Source organism: Thunnus albacares, chromosome 8 (assembly GCF_914725855.1).
Source record: "Thunnus albacares chromosome 8, fThuAlb1.1, whole genome shotgun sequence".
In the NCBI taxonomy this organism is placed as follows: Eukaryota; Metazoa; Chordata; class Actinopteri; order Scombriformes; family Scombridae; genus Thunnus; species Thunnus albacares.
In genome coordinates this window covers 12362869-12383865 of record NC_058113.1, presented here as the reverse complement: position 1 = coordinate 12383865, position 20997 = coordinate 12362869, and the positions used below count along the sequence as shown (strand labels likewise).

Genomic DNA, 20997 nt, shown 5'->3' with positions numbered 1-20997 from the left:
AGGGCTTCATGCTCTCCCACTGCCTTACCTGTCATGTATAGCTCTAAGCTCATTAGGGATGATGGCTTTTGTCCCATGTCTTTCATACAGTGTTGCTGTTGCTAGTCAGCGGATAAAAATGTTGCTGACCAGAGTGACAAAACAAAATATATATATAATAAAATATAACATATATTTTTAAAAAAAATAGTGATAACGAAAGGGCTTGAGAATAAGTTGCTAAGATATCAGCATGTACAGTAATTGGAAAAAAGTGGTTTGAAATATAGCAAGTGGAGAGAGCAAAAGAAAAATGAGACATACAGAGAGAGATGGAGCCATGAATACATAGATGATGTTTAGATCTAAAGATCTCTTTGTATCTGAGTGTATCTTTCTTATTGCCTTCATGCTGATATACAGTGGTTTGTGGTTTAGTTGAAGTGTATAATTTTACTGGAATGTACTAGAAACACTGAGTATGAAATTTCTTGCTTCCCTCCTTCCCTGTTGTAAATTTTATGCTCTAACACACACAAACATGTACACTTGCACACACTTACAGACAAGTGTGTAGTCATGACAGTACTTGCTATGCAACAGATTATTGAACAAGTGACTAATCTAAGGGATAATCTATTTCAGACCAAAATCATTTCCTTTCTATAGAATTGCTACGCTGATTCACTCAGCGTAGCAATTCTATAGAAAGGAAATGATTTTGGTGTGGTGTTTTTAGTGTTGAGTTCAGCTTTGGATAACTTTGAAGTGCAAATTTGTGCTGCTGACATATTGTGCTGTTTTGAAGTGGGAAGTCCAAAATGGAAGAGGCTATAATATCAGCTTTGTCACACCATCCAGACACAAGGTGGAGCCACTCTAGGCAGCCTGTTGCAGCAGCTCCTGTTAAAGTCTTTGTGTTTTTGTACTTTTTTCTTCTTGCCAACAGCACTGCAGGAGTATCCTTTCTTTCCCTGAACAGCTGATCATAGTCTCTAAACCTCCATTACTCCTTGGAGTTAGGCCCCGAAATCCTAGAAAAGTTGAAAATGCCAAGCACACAGGGCAGGAGCCAAACGAGAGCAAGGAGGAGAAAGTACAAGCCGTTTCTTCTTTCCATCATGATGGGAAATGTGAAGTCCCTGCTGAATAAAATGGACAACCGCGGTATGCTGACCAAGACCCAGCGGAGACATTGGGAACGCAGCATTATGTGTTTCACAGGAAAATGGCTGTAGGAACATATTCAGAACTCACCGTCACCAACTTTCAGACTCTTCAGTCTGACAGAGACTGCAGACAGACAGCTACTGTGTTACCCCGGACATTAAACTGATCACTGTGAGTCTTGTGTGTCAAGTGATTGTTGTCGCTTACCTCAGACCTCAAGTGAGCACGTCTCTTGACCCTCTGCTGTTCACCTACCACCCTCAGGTTGTGGTTGACAAAGCCATCATCTACCTGCTACAGCAAGCATATTCTCATCCGGACAAGCAGGGCAGCACTGTGATTTCTCCAATGCCTTCAAATAGCACTTTACAATTTTGCCTCTCATTCATATGCACACACACACACACACACACACACACACACACACACACACACATACACACCCCAACGGCTACCAGGCAAGGGGCTGGCGTAACCATCAGGAGCAATTTGTCTTGCTCTAGTACACAGCCACCACTTGAACACAATCCAGCCCCTGCTGCTGAGAGAGTAGCTCTAGAGGATGCAGATAGACGCCTCCACAACCTTCTCACTGTTCACTAAGGGGCTGTGTGTCTTAACAGATTGTGAGCAGCCCAGGAGCACTGCAGCGGACCATCCTATCCCCTTTTCTTTTCACTCTGTACACTTCCAACTTTCAGTACAAGTCTGTCTGCAGAAGTTTTCAGATCTCAGACACCTGGGTGGACTGTGTTGTGGAGTTGTGTGGGAGCAACCACCTACTCTTAAATGAGGCCAAGAACAAGAAGATGGTGGTGGATTTCAGAAAGAAGAGGACAAAAACAAACCAAATTTCCATCCTTGGAGGTGGAGGTGGTGGAGGGTTACCACCTTGACAACAGACTGGACTAGAAGTGCAACACAGAGGTTGTCTACATGAAGGGACATGTGTGCAGCAAAATATTGCACATCTTTTCCCAGTCTCTTGTGGCAAACGCAATACTCTTTGCTGTACTCTGCTGGACAGCTTCAGAGACAGTGACACAAACAAACTGAGTTGGAAGACTGGTTCTGTGCTGGGGGACCTCTCTTGAGCTCTTAAAGTTGGTTGTGGAGAGGAGGACTCTGCACTAACTTAAACATCATGGACAATGTCTCTCATCTCCCCCACAACCTACTGTTCAAACAGCGTAGCGCTTTCAGCAAGAGACTTGTTCCATCTTGCTGTGACAAAGAACGCAACATGAGGTTATTCTTGCCAGCTGCCATTACTCTGTTCAACGAGTCTCATCTGTGTCGAGACAGGGGACTCCTCTGGCAGTGAAGTCTCACCTCACTCCCTCATATAACAAAGACACACAGCTCACCTGGACATTTATTACATTTATTCATCACACATCTTATATGACTGATTTCATTTGCTGTTAATCCTTCCAATCCTGACTGTTTCTTTTTTGTACTTCAGACCCTCAAGATAACCAGTGTCAGTGTAAATAATTCATATATTATACATATATTCATTATACAGTTAATTCTGTTTATATTCATTGACAATTCACCTTAGTGTATAGCTTTTAGTAATATCCACCTGACTTGCACTAATGTACAGTATGTTACAGTATATTATCATTGTATACTGTATATTCAATACATATTAGAGTCCTATGTTTAGTCTCTATTGTGAGGTTTTTTAATTTTATTGTATTTTATATTTTATTTAGTCTATTGTGTATAATTTGGTCTTTTAATTGTGATTCATGTGAAGTGGCTGCTGTAATTGTGCTGTGGCACTGCAATTTCCCTTTACTTGATCTATCAGTCTCTCCATCTATCTGTGGTCTTATTTAATCCTGCTCTGCCTGAGTATAAATTGTGCCATAAAATAGAAGTGGTATGGTTTTCACGAGACAGGAGTGAAAGGTACAAATATTTTCCCTTGAATTATCCTAACTGTTTAACATCCAGTTAACCACCTATCCTGTAGGGGCATGTGAATAAAATTTGCTGTGCCATTTTGTGGTGTGACTGGGCACTAATGCCATAAAAAGCAGATGGCAGTGGTAACTTTTATTGACAGCAGGTTACATAGAGACAGAATTTGATAGAACACAAAGTGATGAAAATTGCTTGAAATCGATGTTGAGATGCCCATCAAGGGCTCTTCAAATGAATGATTTCTCCTAAACTGGCAATAGTAGCTATGTAGAGTTTCTGTGCTACATAAAGACGGGAGCACAGAGGAATGATAATGACAAACTTGATGGAAGAAAATTAGAGAGGAAGTGTTGAGATTCTTAAGATGTGTTGAAAGGTTCATCTTTCATTTATGATAGTGGTTGCTATGCGGGTGTGATTATCATGCTTCCTGCAGACTCTACATTGTATCCAATTTTAATTTTATTCACCACAGTACAACGATTGTGCGACAACTACACAAGTATTATTTTCTGGTACCATGCATCTTTTTCTGTAGACTACCAGTCATCTAATGGAAAGTCAAGTCAGTGTTACTTGAAAATCTCATTTAGTATTTGTGCAGCTCATTATTTTGTATAACGATGCAGTTTACTGAATCACTGATGACTGAGGATGAATGAGGTTTTCTGCAGAATAGCCAGTTTCTCAATTTGTCACATTGTATCTCAAACGTTGTCTAGCAGCGCTGCCCTTATTTCACCTTTCAATTAGCTTGAGCTGTTTTTTTTATTTTAATGTAGTTATAAAAAAACGTTTTGTTTGTACAAGTACAAAATTGTTTTGTGTTTTGGGTCCTTGTATTTCCAGGAATACAGGGACTTCTAACTGTCACTGTTAATGAATGTAATCCAGTGTAGTCCACGAAAGCACACAAAACATCTGTTTAACCAAATTGCTTCCCTTCCATTGAAATGCAACAAATCAGTAAATTGTATATGAGTAAATAATGTGGAATAATATGTAAATTATCTTGCAAAATATAACATAATGTTGGATGTCTGTAACGTGTCAAGTGAGTTATCATGTCATAGGATGGAAAAGGAGTTGCAGTTGGAGGGTGGCAGAGAGGAAGAGGAAGGCAATGATATGAAAGAGGAATAGCACTGAGACACTATGGGGACAGTGCTACAGTTAGGAAATCACAACACAAGTAGATATTAAAGTGTAGATTACACTGTAATTGGTGTAGTGGCAGTGGAGTGGTATAGAAGGACGAAGCTAAAAGGTCAAAGTGTCCAGTGTTCTTGTCTACAGATTAAATCACAGTGGCAGCTCACAGTGACAACCATTCAGTCATTCATGGAGATCTGAAAGGACACCAAAAATACACATGTAGGTAATACAATTTTTATTACATTTAAAATCTGCTGACAAGTGGGCATTTTTTTATGTCTTAAAGTGAGGTTGATGATATGTACAGTAGTGTGATGTCGGGGCTCAGTGCTGCTCTAATAATCTCTGTCTACATCTTGTCCTTTTCCTCTGTAACACTGTTGAAATTCACAGCGCTAGATGGGCTACTCTGCATTCTTGATGATGGCTGTCATTTGCATCTGTTTTTACATTAAAGTTTCTACTGTTCTTTGCACAGGGTGAGAAACTGTGGCTAAAAAAGTAGTTGACAAACTGTCTGATGACCTCCTATTTAGCCAAACTCAAATTTTACTGCAGCATCATTCTATTGGAAGTACCCCCCTCCCTTCTATTTATGTCACTGCATATCAGCTTCCACCAAGCTCCTGCATGCTAACAAGCTACCTGGACTTCTTCACTGCAGGAAATAACATGACTTGTGTATCTTATCTAAACTGCTTGAGTCCAGAGGGCACTTATGATTTTCCTGTTGTCCTCCATATGTTGTTTTTTTTTTTTTTAACTCGACTGGCATGAAGAAGCTTCCCCACATAGAGGACATAGTCATCTGTCAAAAAAACTATATTATTTGTGTTGACATTATCAGGGAGAGACAGTGAGACAGTACAAGCAGAAGAGATGGTTACATTACAAATTGCACTGTCAGTACAGCACACTGTCAGGTAAAAGAAATAGCACCGTGACTCCAAATATTCCTTCAGCTGTGTTGAGCTCACTCTCCCAGAGTTAGTTTGTATACAGTACACTCTTCATTTTCCAACCAGAAATCAATTGGATGCTTATCCTCTCCCCACAAAGCCCTCTCTGTTTGCTGACGGTGGGGAGAGGGGCTTATCTGTGTGGTCCAGCCTCTACCCTCACTTAGAGATGTCTGGACCCTGCATCATCTCCTCAATTCCTTCTCTTCGTCTTTCTCGATCCCTCTCTGTCTCTCACACACACACACAAACAGTCTTTTGTGAGTATACAGCCAGCATCATCAGAATTTCGGACAGGAGAGGTGGGGAATGGGGTGTTAGAGGAGGCTTGCCAGGTTGGAATGGTAAAAAAGAGGGTAGATGGCGAAATTACAGGAACTACTGCTAGAAAAGACACATGTGAGGGAGGCAGAGATCAGCTCTGAGAGACAAACTCAGAGAGAGATGCAGGACAACATGTAAAGAGGAGGAGTAATTGCACCATTTTATTTAATCACATGAGAGGCTTTATTCTAGTAAAATGAAAAATTATGTTTTGTGCTAAATACTTTAATTTTTCTCAGGGAGCAAGGCCATCCTGCCTAGACTGATTGTGGAAATTACAAACCAAGCACTTTAGCTGAATGTTTCCTTTCTATTGCATTTCATTTTGCATCTTCACAGTAAATCAATAAGTCTGACTTTTTACTAAGACTCGGATTTAGTGTTTCTATAACAAGAAATGAAAAGAGTAGTCTGGCTTTTTTAGGGTTAAATCGCAGACTGACACACACAGCATATGCTCATGTTATAAATCTAGCCTTTAAACTAATCTCTGCCACAGACTGTAGACTAAAAGCCTGATGTAATCTGACACTCCATCTCTATAATTTGTTTTATGAACCCTCCTCACTGTCATTATCAAGGAATTGATTCATGTTGCAGGAGTAGAGTTGACTGTACCATGATGGATCACAATAAAGCCTTGTCCACTTAATTGTCAGAGTTTTCTTATGCATTTGCCTTAACCACACTGAAGGAAGCACCTCGTAGTTTTATTACCACATCAAGTCAAAGTATGCAAGAGAACTCAGCAGGTGTCTTTCTCCCCGCAGCCCTTCCATTATCCTCAGTACAGTTTCATGATTCAGTTAGCGGCATTGGATTTCATTTCAGAGCATTAATTTAGAAAAAAGGCATTCTGGACTCTAAGCAAATTATGTTGCCCTGCTAGATGATATTTTGCAGCAATTAGCAGCTCTCTTTTGTATTGGGAATTAAGTTAATGCTCTCTTATTCCTCTTCAAGGGAATAAATAACATTTTGCTTAATTCTGAACAATCTGTTGCTTGTAGGTTCACATCCACTGAATTGTTAAACAGATTCTTACAGTTTATTACAGAATTTAAAAAAGTCTATTAGCTTACTGAGTTGATGCCCATTGCATTGGTTGTGATTGTGCACTTGCATCTGTATATTTTAAGTTTTTACAGAGAATTATTCTGTTTTAGAACATTTCTGCTTCTGCAATGATTTGACAAGTGTATACATGAAGTAAAAACAAGGAGCTGGCTTTTTGCAGCTTCTCTAATAACATTCCCCATAATGCAAAACACCAGTCACTCTACTAATTTACAGCTATGTTTACCCATAATCAGGAATACTGCAAGCAATACTGTCTGCACTGTCTCTTGCCACTGTCAGGACTCTCTCATTCCTTACCTTTTTACTAGTCACCCTTGTTCAGTTTTCTCACCTCTGCTAATCACCTGACAGACCTCTCCCCAGCTGTTTTTAGATCAGCCATTAGCCCCATACTCTAAATAGACTGTTCACCCTCCTTATTTGCCAGATTCCTGTCATTTTTGCCTACATTAAACTCACCAACACCTTCTAAGTAAACTGCCTCAAAAACTTTTCAACTCTGTCCTTATGTTTACCTTTGGGATCCTAACTCCTGTCGCCAGCATTATTGAACTGTGCCATTGTTAAAAATAAAATAAAACTGTGCCCAATTAAGGCTTGGTCAGGCAGTGCTACAGAGAGATTAGAGAGTTATTTTCTGGGTTGTGTTAATGCAACTGCAGTTCTACAGAGACCAAGGCACAGGAACACACAGGAAGAGTCCAAATAAATGAAACTTTATGTTTACTTTTCTTCTTTTCTTTTCAGAGTTATAGTCCACTATAACACAAATGTTCTTTCATAATGTTCTTTTAGTTTGTCCTCCATCTTCTCAACAGTGAGTACCTTGGTCACCTATGGGTAATGGCTTACTAAACTAGCTCTGAAGGATTTATATTGGCCATTTTTGAAAGTGCAAAGCTTGCAGAGGCACGAATGCAAGTGTAGTGCCATTTGTGTTGGACTAAATCTTTTGCACCACCCCTGTTTGGTTTTCTCTGGATAATCAAAATAATATTTTCTGTCACGCAAACGAGATTATTACGCTTGCTTTATGCGGTCATGTAAACAGTTTAAAAAGAGGGGAAATTGAAATGTCAGACTGCAGATATAGAAAGATAACCTCACTGATTGTGAAAAAGAGACAGATGTTGCAAAGGTTGGGCTGACAGACTATATAGTTTGGCGGTCATTATTGAGCCATAGCATGTGCAATTCTAACCAAAGGCTTTTGTGCTGGTCCCTCTTTCTGCAGGATTTTAACCTGCAGATTCATTATAAGAAAGGAACAGAAAATGTAATTGCTGATGCTTTGTCCAGATCTTCCTAAATGTCACTTGAATTGAACATCATAGGGGGATGTTTAATTCTTCTCTACTTCAGCAGACTGGATGTTTCTATGTATCAGGTGTGGGTGTGTGTGTCTGTGGGGACAAGGAGGTGATTGGTGGATCATCTTCCAGCTCTGGCAGGTGATTGGCTGCTTCAAGTGGAAGTCTGCTATATAAAGAGCCAAGATGGCATCATAGCAGCGCATGGGCATGTCCTATCTCCCTCCTCTCCCAACCAGACACACTTCTTACCCTGATGTTGTTTGATCATGGTTTTGTTCCCTTCTTCTGGACTTAATAGGGGTGGGCTGCCAGTTCTGTTAACCTTATTTCCTCATGTTTATGTTAGTAAGGGATGTAAGTTGTTGTCATTTTGTTCTTGTTTTCGTGAGGTTATATTGATTACTTCCCAGTTAGATTTGTTTTGTTTATGTTGGCCTTTGTTCACCCTGAAGCTCTATGTGCATTATTTAATTAAATAAACCCACTCTCTTTATATTGAGCCTTTTGTCTCTGTGGCTGCTTGGGACTTGGGGAAGATGGGGTTTATTCATGTTGTGTCTTGGACACTCCTGGACAGGCATAACTACTATGGTCAAATATTCAAGTTCACACCATATGGCTGGATCCTGTGTGTTGGTTAATCATTGTGTACCATTGTGCAGGGTCAGGGGACATCAGAGGTCACTCCTCTTGTCAAGTTGTTGGCTTTTATAATTGCAGGCTGTCTCATCAATAGTGGTGTTCCACAGAGAGAATGAGGCATAGACCTGGCAATGAAAAAAGCCATTACAGGTGAATAACCAAGCTAGCCATACCTTTCTTGTGAGCAGGAAACAAATTATACACTTCACGGGCTACAAATTAAAAACCTGTCAAATCCTTGATGTCCCCTAGGACAGTCTATATGTATATGTTATGAATTAAATTATGTAAGAATACAGTATTTGGATACATTTTACTATTTTGTCATTATCTGACTGAAAATAGAGACCTGTCCTCATATAGTCTCATACAGTAACTGTGTCAGACTTTTTTGGCATATAAATGTTAGACATATTTATCCTTGTTATTAAAGACACTTATGATGAGTCATGGGCTCCCTTTATAAAGGTCCAGGTTATAATATGTGTTTAGATAACCTTCTCGTTGACCTTCTGTCTGTCTCTACAACTCTGTATTGACTAAGCTCTGTTCTTCTGAGTCACAATTGGTAGCTTCCTCAGTCCTCAATGAGCTTAAAGCTTTTACATCCTCACCCCTGATTGCCATGAGGACTTAAGTCAATTTAGGAAGCATGAAGAAAATATAGGATCTATGTTGGAGGCATAACCTACATAGATCTGGATTCTGCTCTCGAACTGTATCTCTCATGCAGTAGTGATACTTTGTGCAATTACTATTTTGTACAGAAATGTGTTTCTGGAAATTATTTGCAACCTTTTGTGATTGCGACCTTTTGTGTCAGGGAATAAGTAATGACAATACTATAGGGTATCTCAGCACTTGAAAACAGCTTGCTGCTTGTCACTTCTTTTTCAGATAATACATTAAGACCACAGTACATATTTCTGTATTACACATATTGCATTAAATTAAAAAAAGCTTTTGAAACCGACTGCCACAATAACAAGGTCACTGGTACCTTGGCTGGTCCCATGGTTGTTACCACAAGGTCTTTGTTTTAATAAGCAATTTGACATTGTTTCCTGCTCTGTAAAGACAGGTAGGCAGGAAATAATAGCAGCAACCATTACTACTACCGCTGCTCATCTAGGCATGGAAATTATTCACATACCTTTGTTTCGGTTAGTCACAGATGGTGATATTGTGAGTGTCAGTAATTGGAACAAGCTTGAGTGGCATGCATTATTTGAAAATATTATGCATTTCAATAGAATGTTTTTTGGGGTTTTTTCCTGCAGAATAGCCTTAACTTTCTTCTTCGGCGATTTGCATTTTACACATGTCAATGTTATTTGCATTATACACATGTCAATGTTATTTTTACTTTAAAAAGCAATGTTTATTTCAATCTGTGTTGTTGTAACTGTGTAACAACTGTACCACCAAAAATGTACCCTTCACTGTAGGTTTCCAAGCCCTATGACATTGTTAATTGTGATTTACTCATCTAAATGCCAGTATTAATATTTAGATTGTGTAAAGAGGCTCCCTGGATTTTTACTTTTTGCCAAATACAAGAAAAGAAAAAGAAAACATCAGTTTTATTAGTACATAGTAAATAAAATATTCTATTAATGATGATAGTTTAATAATTTAATATTGAAAATATTTTACCTAACATACTAATAATTTTTTAGGGCCCCTGTCAGTCAGCCCTCACCCCTCCCTCCCCCATATGGAGCCCCTGAGCATGATGGAATTTAACCTGTTAGCTTAGTCCATAGTGAAAGAGGTTACTTTTGCTCCCCTAAAATTAGTTACTTAATATCTTCACAGAAAATTCTGAGTGTTTACATTTCGCTCCTCTTTTAGCCGACATTTAATCAATGCAGACAAATTTTAGTAAGCTATTCATAAAAAAATCAGTTCTCCCTGCCACTGCCTGGTGCCAGGCCCAACAGATGCAGCTTCAGGCTCAGCAGCCCTGTCTCCCCATCCCCATCCCTCTACCAATGAACCAGCCCTACTCCAGGGTTGTCAGGTCTGTGTAACAAAACCAGCACAATGGACAATCAAAACCAGCCCAAAAACCAGCCAAATACCAGAACTCAAAATATGCCTCTGTCAAACAATATACGCTGCTTTTAAAGTCCAACAGCATTGCTGTCATTGCCAAATGTATTGTAATATCTACAAGGTAACACCATAAATGTTTAGTGCGCCAGCATTAAAAGCATTTTTTCAGAGTTGGGATTGAGAGGCAGGTGCCAGGCAACGGAGAGCACTACAGCACATTGTGTTTGTGTGTGTACCTGGGTGGCATGTTGGCGTGTGAGTAAGTGCTGATCTAGAGTCAGTTTGGTAGGATTTGGGTATAAATAAATTATTTCATTTAAAATATGGATTTTTATTCATAGATATTATTCAAGTTAGTCAAGTCAAGTCAAGTCATTTACATACAGAATAGGTCTACCCAACTAGTGGACAAAAAATTCAACTCGTGGCAACACTTCAAATGTAGCCCTACTCCCAGCTGAAGAAGAAGGCAAGTGGCATTGTGTTGAATGACATGTCAGTTGGTGTAATTGCAAAAAGAAAAACGATTAAATCCTTTTCAATGATAAGAATTGGTAGTGTACTTAGTTCAAAAATCTGCTGCTGATTTTATTCTTTTGTTTGAAATATCATTCTAAAGATGATAATGTTAATTTATTTTACTTGAAGAGGTTAATATATATTTCAGTTATATTTATTTTAAGTTATTCATTAATGTTAAGAGAATTTTCCATTCAAGAATTTTACCATTAAAATGACATTTAGGCCGTAAAAGATGGCATTTGCACCTTTCTTCTAGAGGGCATCAGTCTTGCATCAAATAGTGAATTCCACCATATGCAGAATGTTGCATGCATGTCTGCACAGTTTTATATTTTCATAGCTCAGTGTCAGTAAATATTGCACAGTAAGTATTGGACCACAAGAGAGTTGCAAGCCTGCAAAGGTAGGGCTATTTAAAGCTTTGAATGGGTCAATTGGGTTCTGGGAGTGTGGTTACAGCAGTTGTGTGGGGTTGTAGTGGCCTGTGGTGGGTTGATGGGGCGCAATGTGATATCTTTTCATTGGGTCCAAATTCCCTGGCTGCACCCCTGAGAGTGATGTATTAGGTTGTCAATGTATTAAGCTGTTACTAGCATTTTATGAAAAGATCATACTGTGTTGGCCAGTTATTGTCATCCACCTCTACCATGATGCATGTGATTCAGTTTGAATGATGCCATATATAAATTTCACAATGATCAATAGTGCATTGAATGTCTGTGATCTTAACTTATACAAAAGAATACGTCAACATGTTAATGATTTTGAGGACAACAATGGATGACAGTGATGATGATTTCTATTGTCCACATTATTATTACTTCATCTTATTGCCTAAATTCACAATTCATAATTTGAAACCTTTTTGTTTTTATAATATTAATACATTTTCCTCTTGATGTGGTACAAATTTTTAAAGCCGTGGTAAACCTTTGCTTGTACTGTAAACATGTAGGTGAAAAACAATGTCTGTTGTATTGCAGGGTTGTATACATACTTACAGCATTTTGGTATTTAACAAAACAAATTGTGCTTTTTCACTAAGTTGCTAAAATCACATTCTTTTTACAAGAGCAAATTATCAGATGAATCCACTGTTTTAACTCCAAGTGTTTCTGGTGTGTCATGCTGACCTCCAATTGTTGTTTTCACTTGACTTCTCCTTTTCGTTCTTGGAAGAGTAACAGCCACAATCTGCTTCCGTGCTGATCAAAGTATCATATAGATACCAAAAGCAAAACATGTGAAAATCTAATTTAAATATCATTTGAAAAAACATTTTACAGCAAATATCTGTTTTCCGCTTTGTCTACTTCAGCAAATGCCAGCAATTATCTATACAGGAAAAAGATTGATTTAAAAAAGTTAGCATGTAACTTGAATATAATGAGTGTAATGGAGCCATTTATAACTCCTAAAACTATCATGTCTTGCACTAATACAGCAGTATATACAATCTGTTACTGTTTGGTAGGAAAACTATCAGCTGTATTGTAGATGCATAAAAACAAGAATATCATGGTTGTATTTTTTATGTAGGGCATTTTGTTTTAACATGTCAACCATTGTTAAGCAATTTGAGTATATGGAGTCTACAACAAATGAACATGATTTGAAAATATGTCTACTTTTATCTATAGTAAAGTAGCAGGATGTCGAGTAAATGTAGAGTACACTGCTCATCTGGGCACAAGTTTTACGTCAAACATGAATAAAGCATTGTCTTTGAGGTAATAGACCATCCTTCGAGATTTGCTACTATTTACATTTGCCACCATAGTTAGCCATTACAAAAGCAGCAGTGTAGAAGTCTCCATTAGTCACTCAAGCTTAAACAGAGGAGATACTGTTTTACTCATTTTCAGTCTCTCTTCCCCTCTCTCACTCCCTCTCTCTTTCCATCTCACCGCCCCCTACACCCTAACCCCGCTTTCCCACTGGCCCTGAAAATAACCCAGAAAGGTTAACTGGCACCTGGCTGCAGCCTGTGAGAACACTGGCCTCATTCTATCCATACACAGGCATATTAAAGAAGTGTGTGTGTGTGAGTGTGTGTGTGGTGCTGAAGTAAAAAGGGAAGCACTCCACATGCTACATTAGATGTGTCAGGTTTGAAGTGTGAGTAGTAATTGTCCCCTTTCCTGCTTCCTGCAATCAAAAGAGCTTACATAAGCCAAAGAAGCTAAAAATGCTATAATGGATCCACGAGTGTACAACACTGAAATATGCTTAATGGCCCAAATATATGTCCTTTCCTCGTTTTTCCTCTTGTAATTTTGTCTTTAGTTTGACATTTAATACCTCCTCAAGCAAGCCTGGTTTTTTGATGCGACTGATGTAGCTGCACATAGAGAAACTTCACTCACACAGTGTTGATGGTCAGTCCTGGTGGGACAGGCTCTTTCTTCCCCCACAGGACTGTCAACACTGATATTTTCATCGACATTTTCTTTTCTTGTGCATCCATCTCTTTCACTTTCTTGCTCTCTTCTTTACCTTCCTCTGCAGGTGTATCATAAGTGTGTCTCTTTCTCCGCAGGTGTCCTTCTTCCTGTTCATTGTGTTTGTGGTATACACCATGCTGCCATTCTCAATGCGGGATGCCATCATCGCCAGTGTCCTGACCTCCGCCTCGCACACCATTGTGTTGAGTGTCTGCCTGTCCAGCACAGCCGATCACATGGAACCAGTAATATGGCAGGTAAGGTGATCAAATATAAGTGTGTTTCTGTGGTAGAGCACGTGTAATTTTAGTAGACACAAAGATATATCACACACACTGAATTACGGAAAACTTAACACAATACTTTACTAAAAGCAAAGTTTATTAAAACTCTACAAACATGCATCCACTCCAACTGATGACTACTCATATACAGTGTTAGAAGACATGAATATGGTTATAGTGTGACATGGCTACACAACATCCTGTCTTATACAAACTGCATAAGGAGTCTTACCACCTTTGCTTTTTTTGTTTGATTTTAATATCCAGATGAAATTTCCTTTTCCTTTCCAGATGTGTAATATTATCCCATCCTGCTAACAAAATGAGCCTTTGTGGTTATTTTAACATTTTTAACAAACAAACAAAACAAACAATGTGACCTTTAAACTAAAACTAATTTAGCATAGCAGGTGAGCGATAGAAATTCTAATGTGGGTTTTTTTTTTTCTTTACTTTATTAAAAGGTCACCCTCTTTCCAGCAGTATTGCTGTTTGGAGTTGGCATATGCTGAGAAAAAGAAATAATAATATCAGGAAACCAATTATCTCGGAAAGGGAGACTTTAATTAATTTGAGTTTATTCAAACCTGATTCCAAAAGTCAGTGATTGCCAATACACCTCAGTCTAATTCCAGCTAATGCATAAAGGAAAGAACGTTCATTTAACAAGCATGTCACAAAAGCCACACTTCACTGATAATCATAGATTACATTGACCAAGATGAAATTTAACATTTCAGAACTAAATCTCAAAGGATATTTCCAGCATATAAAAAGGCCTAATAATAATTATTTTATTATGTCTTCATATCAGTTACTTCCCACATATTCATCCCTTTTCTCTACATCCTTTTGTGTGTATTGCTGTTTGTCAGCCCTGTTGCTCAATTGCAGTCTGACTGGAATGTGGCTCCACAAAAAGGAATTTATCATAAATGGTTATTCAACTTAATGTTATAATTTTTATCACACAATATGACTCCTACTCTGAGATTCTTTTCAGGTATCACTAAAGCATTGATATTATGTGTTTGAAAAATGTCTGGTTGAGACAGCTAATAAAGCCTCTCCAAGCATGACAACAATAACCTCTCTGGAGAAATAAATCAAAAATATCATTTATAGTCTCATATTCAAAAGATATATTTTCCCTCAGATAACAGGAAAACATTTACTGTGCACTTTTCTTTAAAAATTCTACATAGACTTACAAAGTAATACACATAATGACAATCAATTTAGATGGTTTGTGCAGCCAGAGCTGTATCCTCGCACCCGATAATGATTCTTGTGCCTGTATCTTCATCTGTTTCTGCTTTTCCTGCTGTTATACCTTTACAATAATTCTCTATTGCTTCTGTGAACTCTGCTGTGATGACCTGTTATTGGGTTTCAGCCTTTTTTGCTCTCACGTGTAGCATATAGCATGTTCATACTGGCATCTGGGCAGCCTGGGGCTGTATACTACATGGCCGGCCACTATCTGCCAACTTGTCTTAAGCATCAGGTCAGTTTGCCTGTCAGCACAATTCCTGTGGCAAATCTGCCAGAGAGATGTGTTTTTAAGAGAATCTGCCTTCTAAAAATATTGTATATCATGTGTAAAGTGAAAGCAACAATGGAGGTCCTTTTTTTTGGCTTGGCTGCAGTGTGTGCAAGAACAGCAGCCATAGGTTAATGTTAAAGTGTATGGTAAGAAACTGTATTATTTTGTGTACTGTTTTTGTTAACTAGCCAATGAGCTCCCACATTTTATGGTTACAGTCCTACACACACTACTTCCTGTCCCGCCTGCTTTTTGCCAGTAGTAGTGGTAGTAGAAGTAGTAGTGGTAAATTTTGCCTGGTGAAGTCTAACTAAGCCTACAGGGAGATGTCACTCACAAAGTCTGTACATAGAAGAGGTGTAATCAGGCACAATAAGTGAAAACACTTGTGTAGATTTACTGTATGTGTGTAGGGCCATTGTCAGTTTGAAATTGGGGAATTACATTAGGAATATGGAGAGGCACTATGAATTAGTGAGTGACCAGCAGAGAAGAGAAAACACAAACACTTGTATAAATCAAACTGAATCTTAATTAAGGCTGCGTCCCCTTTACCTGCTGTTTTCTGGTGAAGAGATTGAATTGTTGGTTGATGTGTTTTAGCCTGTAAGAGATGACCGTTCCATACATGTTGGGAAGGCGTTCCTAATATTTCTGTGTGTGTGTCAAGTTACAAGAGCATTGATGGAAGGAGACAGATTGCTGCTCAATCGGCAGTCAAGATGGCATGCCGAGCTAGACATAACACTGCCAAGCAGAAAACTGCCCACTAGTAAACACAGGCTCTGCCAAATCCTGGCTGCTTTATGTTTTGTTGTCAGTATTTTATTTGTTGCCAGTGACAGTGATGATGTTTGCTATCAGTTCTTTAGAGCCAAGTCTGTATTTGTGGTTGTGGTGATGGCAGGGGAAAAGTTAGTCATAATTTATTGTGGTACAAATACAATATGTGTGTGTGTGTGGAGACAAGTGCCTTCACAATCTGTATGTTCCATTAACAGCCTCTTTTGTAGGAAGAGGATGACGGTCCCATAAATGTCTTAAACAATGGGATGTTATAGTTGTCAATTATGCCACTAATGGACATCCCAGATGTTTGCAGCATGTAAATATATTTGCTTAAAGATGGAGACGTCAGACATTAAGGCATTTAAACACCAGTTTCAAAAAGCATAATTTTGTGAAATTTTCAAAGCTCAATATTTCTCTAGTTTGATGTGATGATACCTGACCTTCCTTCTATACATAATTTTTAAGACACAATTCTAAAATGATTCAAGGTCTTTTTTTTCTTTTTTTCCACCTGTCAGTGTCGCTGCATAACTCCTTGCATTGTGTTGTGTGATAACATAGAAGTACATTCAGTGTGCCATGGAAACAGCACCCTGAGTGGCCTGTTCTTCTTTCTGAGGAATATTGGATCCAATAACCTGACTCACTCACTTCAGTACTTGCAGTAGTGGGGTGCTGGTTCTCATCATGGAATGACATTTGCCCATAGCAGCTGATAGCAAAGATCAAATGAAAGGCTTGCAAAGGTTCATGGTAGATATAGGTGGACTTCTCTACCCAGGACTTGAAATTGAAAAATTTCAGATCATCACCCAAAAAAAACACCTGATGCTAAAGATACTTGTAACTCAGAATTTCTGTTAGACTAACTTGTTTTGTTGAAATAAACTAGATTATACATCACTGTAAACCTAGTGATAATCTATTTAAATGGTATTTGTAAACACATTGCAAGCTTCACTGGTATAATGACCAGTTATTTATATTTTTTCCCCTTTTTATTTTCCATTTTAACTAATAAGAGGCTGCTTATTAAGACACAAAATCTATAAAATTAAGTTCTATTAGTTACATATTTAAAATTCACTTTTGACCTTTTTATGGGACTGTAACTTGCTCAGTTGTCATCATACGACACAAGCCGTTAGCTGGCGCGGGGAGGGTCATCTTCCATGAGGAAATTGACGTCAAACTTTGGTTCGCTTTCCCACCACTCCCCACTGTCCCACCACTGCTGGCGTCTGAGCTTGGGAAGCACCCAACAGTCCAGCTAGGGCGGTGGCTGCTCAGTGCCACTCTCTATGTGGTCCCATCCAAGACACCCGAAGCAGAAAGCATGTGGGTCAGCAGAGGCGATAAGGCCGTTGCATGACAGGCATTGATGAGCTTCTTGAAGCGGCAACTCCATTCATGGAGATAGAAGATCCTCCAGACACTCCAGAAAAATCTAGTAACTGAACCTTAAGTCTTGAATATTCTATCACAGATATGTATTCTTAAGATTAAGAATGAACCTCCACACTTCACTTTATAGTGTGTGAAGGATGTGTGCTAGTTAAAAGAGGACCCCAACAGTGAACAGTGAGCAGCAGCATCGTCTTGCAGCAGCCTTACAGCCTTATGTGCAATATAAATTCAACAGCAGTAGAGAGAGGGGGACGGGAGAAAAGGGAGAGAATCACAAAATAGTTAATTTAAAATATTTCTGATGTGTTGGCTCTGCAGTCCTGACAGTAGCTAGAACATTGTGTTTTTATTCAGACTCAGACAAGCTACAGATCACTATGTGGAATCAAAAGTCATAATTTTCCTCTTCTTTCTGCCTTCCTTCTCATTTTTGATTGACATAGTCTCGCACTCCCTCCTCTTCTCCGTTATAACAACATATTTGTTATATTACTCTTTCAGAACAGTGAACACAAATAAATCAGCTGTTATCTGAAACCGCGCTTGTCCCAGATATCAAACCATATACTGGACACTGGACTGAAAATAGAATTTAGGTTCCATCCCAGTTAACCTGATATTTTGTCCTTTGTTTTGTGTAACTGTCAGAGCAGTGCAATATAAATAGGTGCATGTAATATAGCTACATCTGCATGAACATACTACTGTGCAAGTGTTATGAGACAACTTTATTGTAAGTGATTCAGGCCATGCAAAGACATTAGCAAAATAAATGGTCAAGATATCTATTGTAAAATCAACGATTTTAACAATTTCACACAAACACTAAGATGAAATACCACCCTTGAGAAAATGGACATAAATGGCCATTATTAAATGATTTCTCTATATTTCCAGCTCTGAAAGGTTGATATCTCCCTCTGGCTCTGAGACACACTACAATGTAATACTATGGTCAGTGATGCAAGCTAATTGCTAATATACAAAGGCATCAAAGTAATCTACCACTAATCGTTTTATGTAGCCTGATTTAATCTTTTCCTTGGGATAAGGCCTTGAATTTCCATTTTGTCGTAGGCCAAATTTGATCAGAAGCCATTTTCTTAGTGCGTTGAAATCGAGCCAGGAAATGATGCGTCGTGTATTTCTATTATGTGAGCTCCATTTTAGTGAGTTGGTGAGATGCACTACGTAGAGACATACGTAATCTGTCCATCTGTCTCTCTGTCTGTAAGGGCACAAAGTGACTATCTCCCTCAGGTTTGAGGATCATTCTGAATGTTCATAATCTTTCTAACATGTACAGTACAGCATAGCATGTACATTATATGTGTTATTAGACGTGTGTGCACTATAACATTGGACGATATTTATACACATTTTTCTACCCTTAGAGATTTTACCATATCTACAGTATTTATACCATGGTAGCTCTATCCTTTCAATATATCTGGTTGTATCAGGTCATTGCGGACAATGTTGCCAATCAGTGAGCAGCACAGCTTTATCTCAAAATGAGATTATAATTTTTGCATCAATGTGATGAGGTGCCATGATTTGTTTATTTAATTTGCTATATTAGCCAAAGGCAGACATTTCTGCTTGGTTGTTGTATTGATTTTATCTGCCTATAAACAGCTCCTCACTTGTTTTTTCTCCCCAAAATACTATATCACTTTATGAAATATAAATCAAATATTCATATCGCTCACTCCTAGTGTACATGTTTTTCTGTCTGTGCAGGTGTATAATGTTCTGTACGTTGTGTGCTTACAATATATCTGTACTTTTGTGTGTGTGTGTGTGTGTGTGTGTGTGTGTGTGTGTATGTGTGTGTGTGTGTGTGTGTATGTGTGTGTGTCAGAGTGAGTGCATGCATTTTCCTTCTCTTGTTTCTCTGACAGGCTCAAGCTCTTATCTCTTTTTGAGATAAGAGCAGTGAGGCTAGGTGACAGGATGCTCTAAGGCTTATGTGTCAGAGGGTAACTGCGGGACAGCAGCTAAAACACCTCTCCAGCTTTCTATGTAGCATTTGCGAAGGTGAGGCTGATGGATATATTGCGCTACAACATGCTGTTCAATCAGCTTGTAAATAGCAAACATGCTATTTGACTTTATTACACTATTTGACATTTTTTTGCCCTCCTGAATAATCACTTCTGGTTGGACATTGAATGTAAGATTATTTTTTCTGATGAAGTAATTTGTTCAGGGAGTGCAGGGGTAAACTGTTTTAGCCTGTAGCAATAGCATATTAATTAATATGCTGAGGCTATGCTGTCCATATATATAGTATAAATCATTTTTATGGAGCAAGGGACTTGCACTCTAAATTGGTCTATGATATTTTTGGATGTTGTGGGAAAAAAAAAATCATTCCATTTTTAAATGTCAAAAATATTGCCAGAAGCCGAGCTGCCATCAGACTTTTTATTTTGTCTGACAACAATTCAGAAACCCACTAGCATTCAACTTACATAGCGGTTATAAGACTCTTTGCATTTAAGAAGCTGACCTGTTATTTTAACTTCACTCCTACTTGAATTATGAATAAAATATCTCTGAATGCATTTTTCATTAGTGTCTGGCTGCTTGCTTACAGAGTTGGGGATATAAAGGTCATTGGTTCACGATACTGTAATCTGTTGGGGAGGATTTAGTGAAGAAGATTAATGAGAAATGTTTTGCTATCGTCGAAACAACCGCTATTGTTGAGAAGAACTAACATCTTGAAGACTGCAATAGTAAGGCCAGTTGGTTTTGCTGTAGTACTTCTTCTGGATATTTTTCTACCTGTTGTTGATACACACATGTGCTTCATTTAGCCCGTTTACTGTTTAAGTGATGATGCACAGCACAACATTTTACTGCACTGAATTTGTACCAGTCAGTTTTCACCAGCTTGGCTTAAAAAGGATAACTCCAAAATAAAACCCTCATGGGCATTGCTTGTTCAAAGTACATTGTTGCCCAAGTATAGCTATGAAGACCCTTAAAAACTAAGCATGTGCATGCAGACAGACACTGACACACACACACACATTTAGTCCAACGTTGGTGGTACTTGGGGTTTTTAATTAACTCTAGTTTCAGTTAATTTATATCTTTCAGACTCACTCAGCAACTTGGAAAAAAAAACACCAGCTCATCCTACTGGGGATTTGTAAATGTCAGCCATTAAATGTGTACACTCTTGTGCATTGTTGGAGTGTGCATACAAATTCCCCAGGGGGTATTAAGTGAGAAGGAACCATGCTGACATCTTCACTTTGTCAAGTCCATTAAACTTTACAGTGCTGGCTCATTGGAGTCTTAATGAACCAGCTCATTTATTGAAGAGGTGAAAGCCCCCTGCTGGGTCTAGATTTATGCACATTTAGAAATATT

At 38.5% G+C, this 20997-nt stretch overlaps 1 protein-coding gene across 1 annotated transcript in view; it reads left to right on the top strand.

The window, feature by feature from the left end:
- The window catches only part of adcy2a (adenylate cyclase 2a), a 65842-nt gene that overhangs the window by 9422 nt on the left and 35423 nt on the right, over window positions 1-20997 (top strand). The window contains exon 3 of the mRNA XM_044359876.1: window positions 13677-13838. Coding sequence (XP_044215811.1) covers window positions 13677-13838 — 162 coding nt within the window. The remainder of the gene's footprint in view (window positions 1-13676; window positions 13839-20997) is intronic.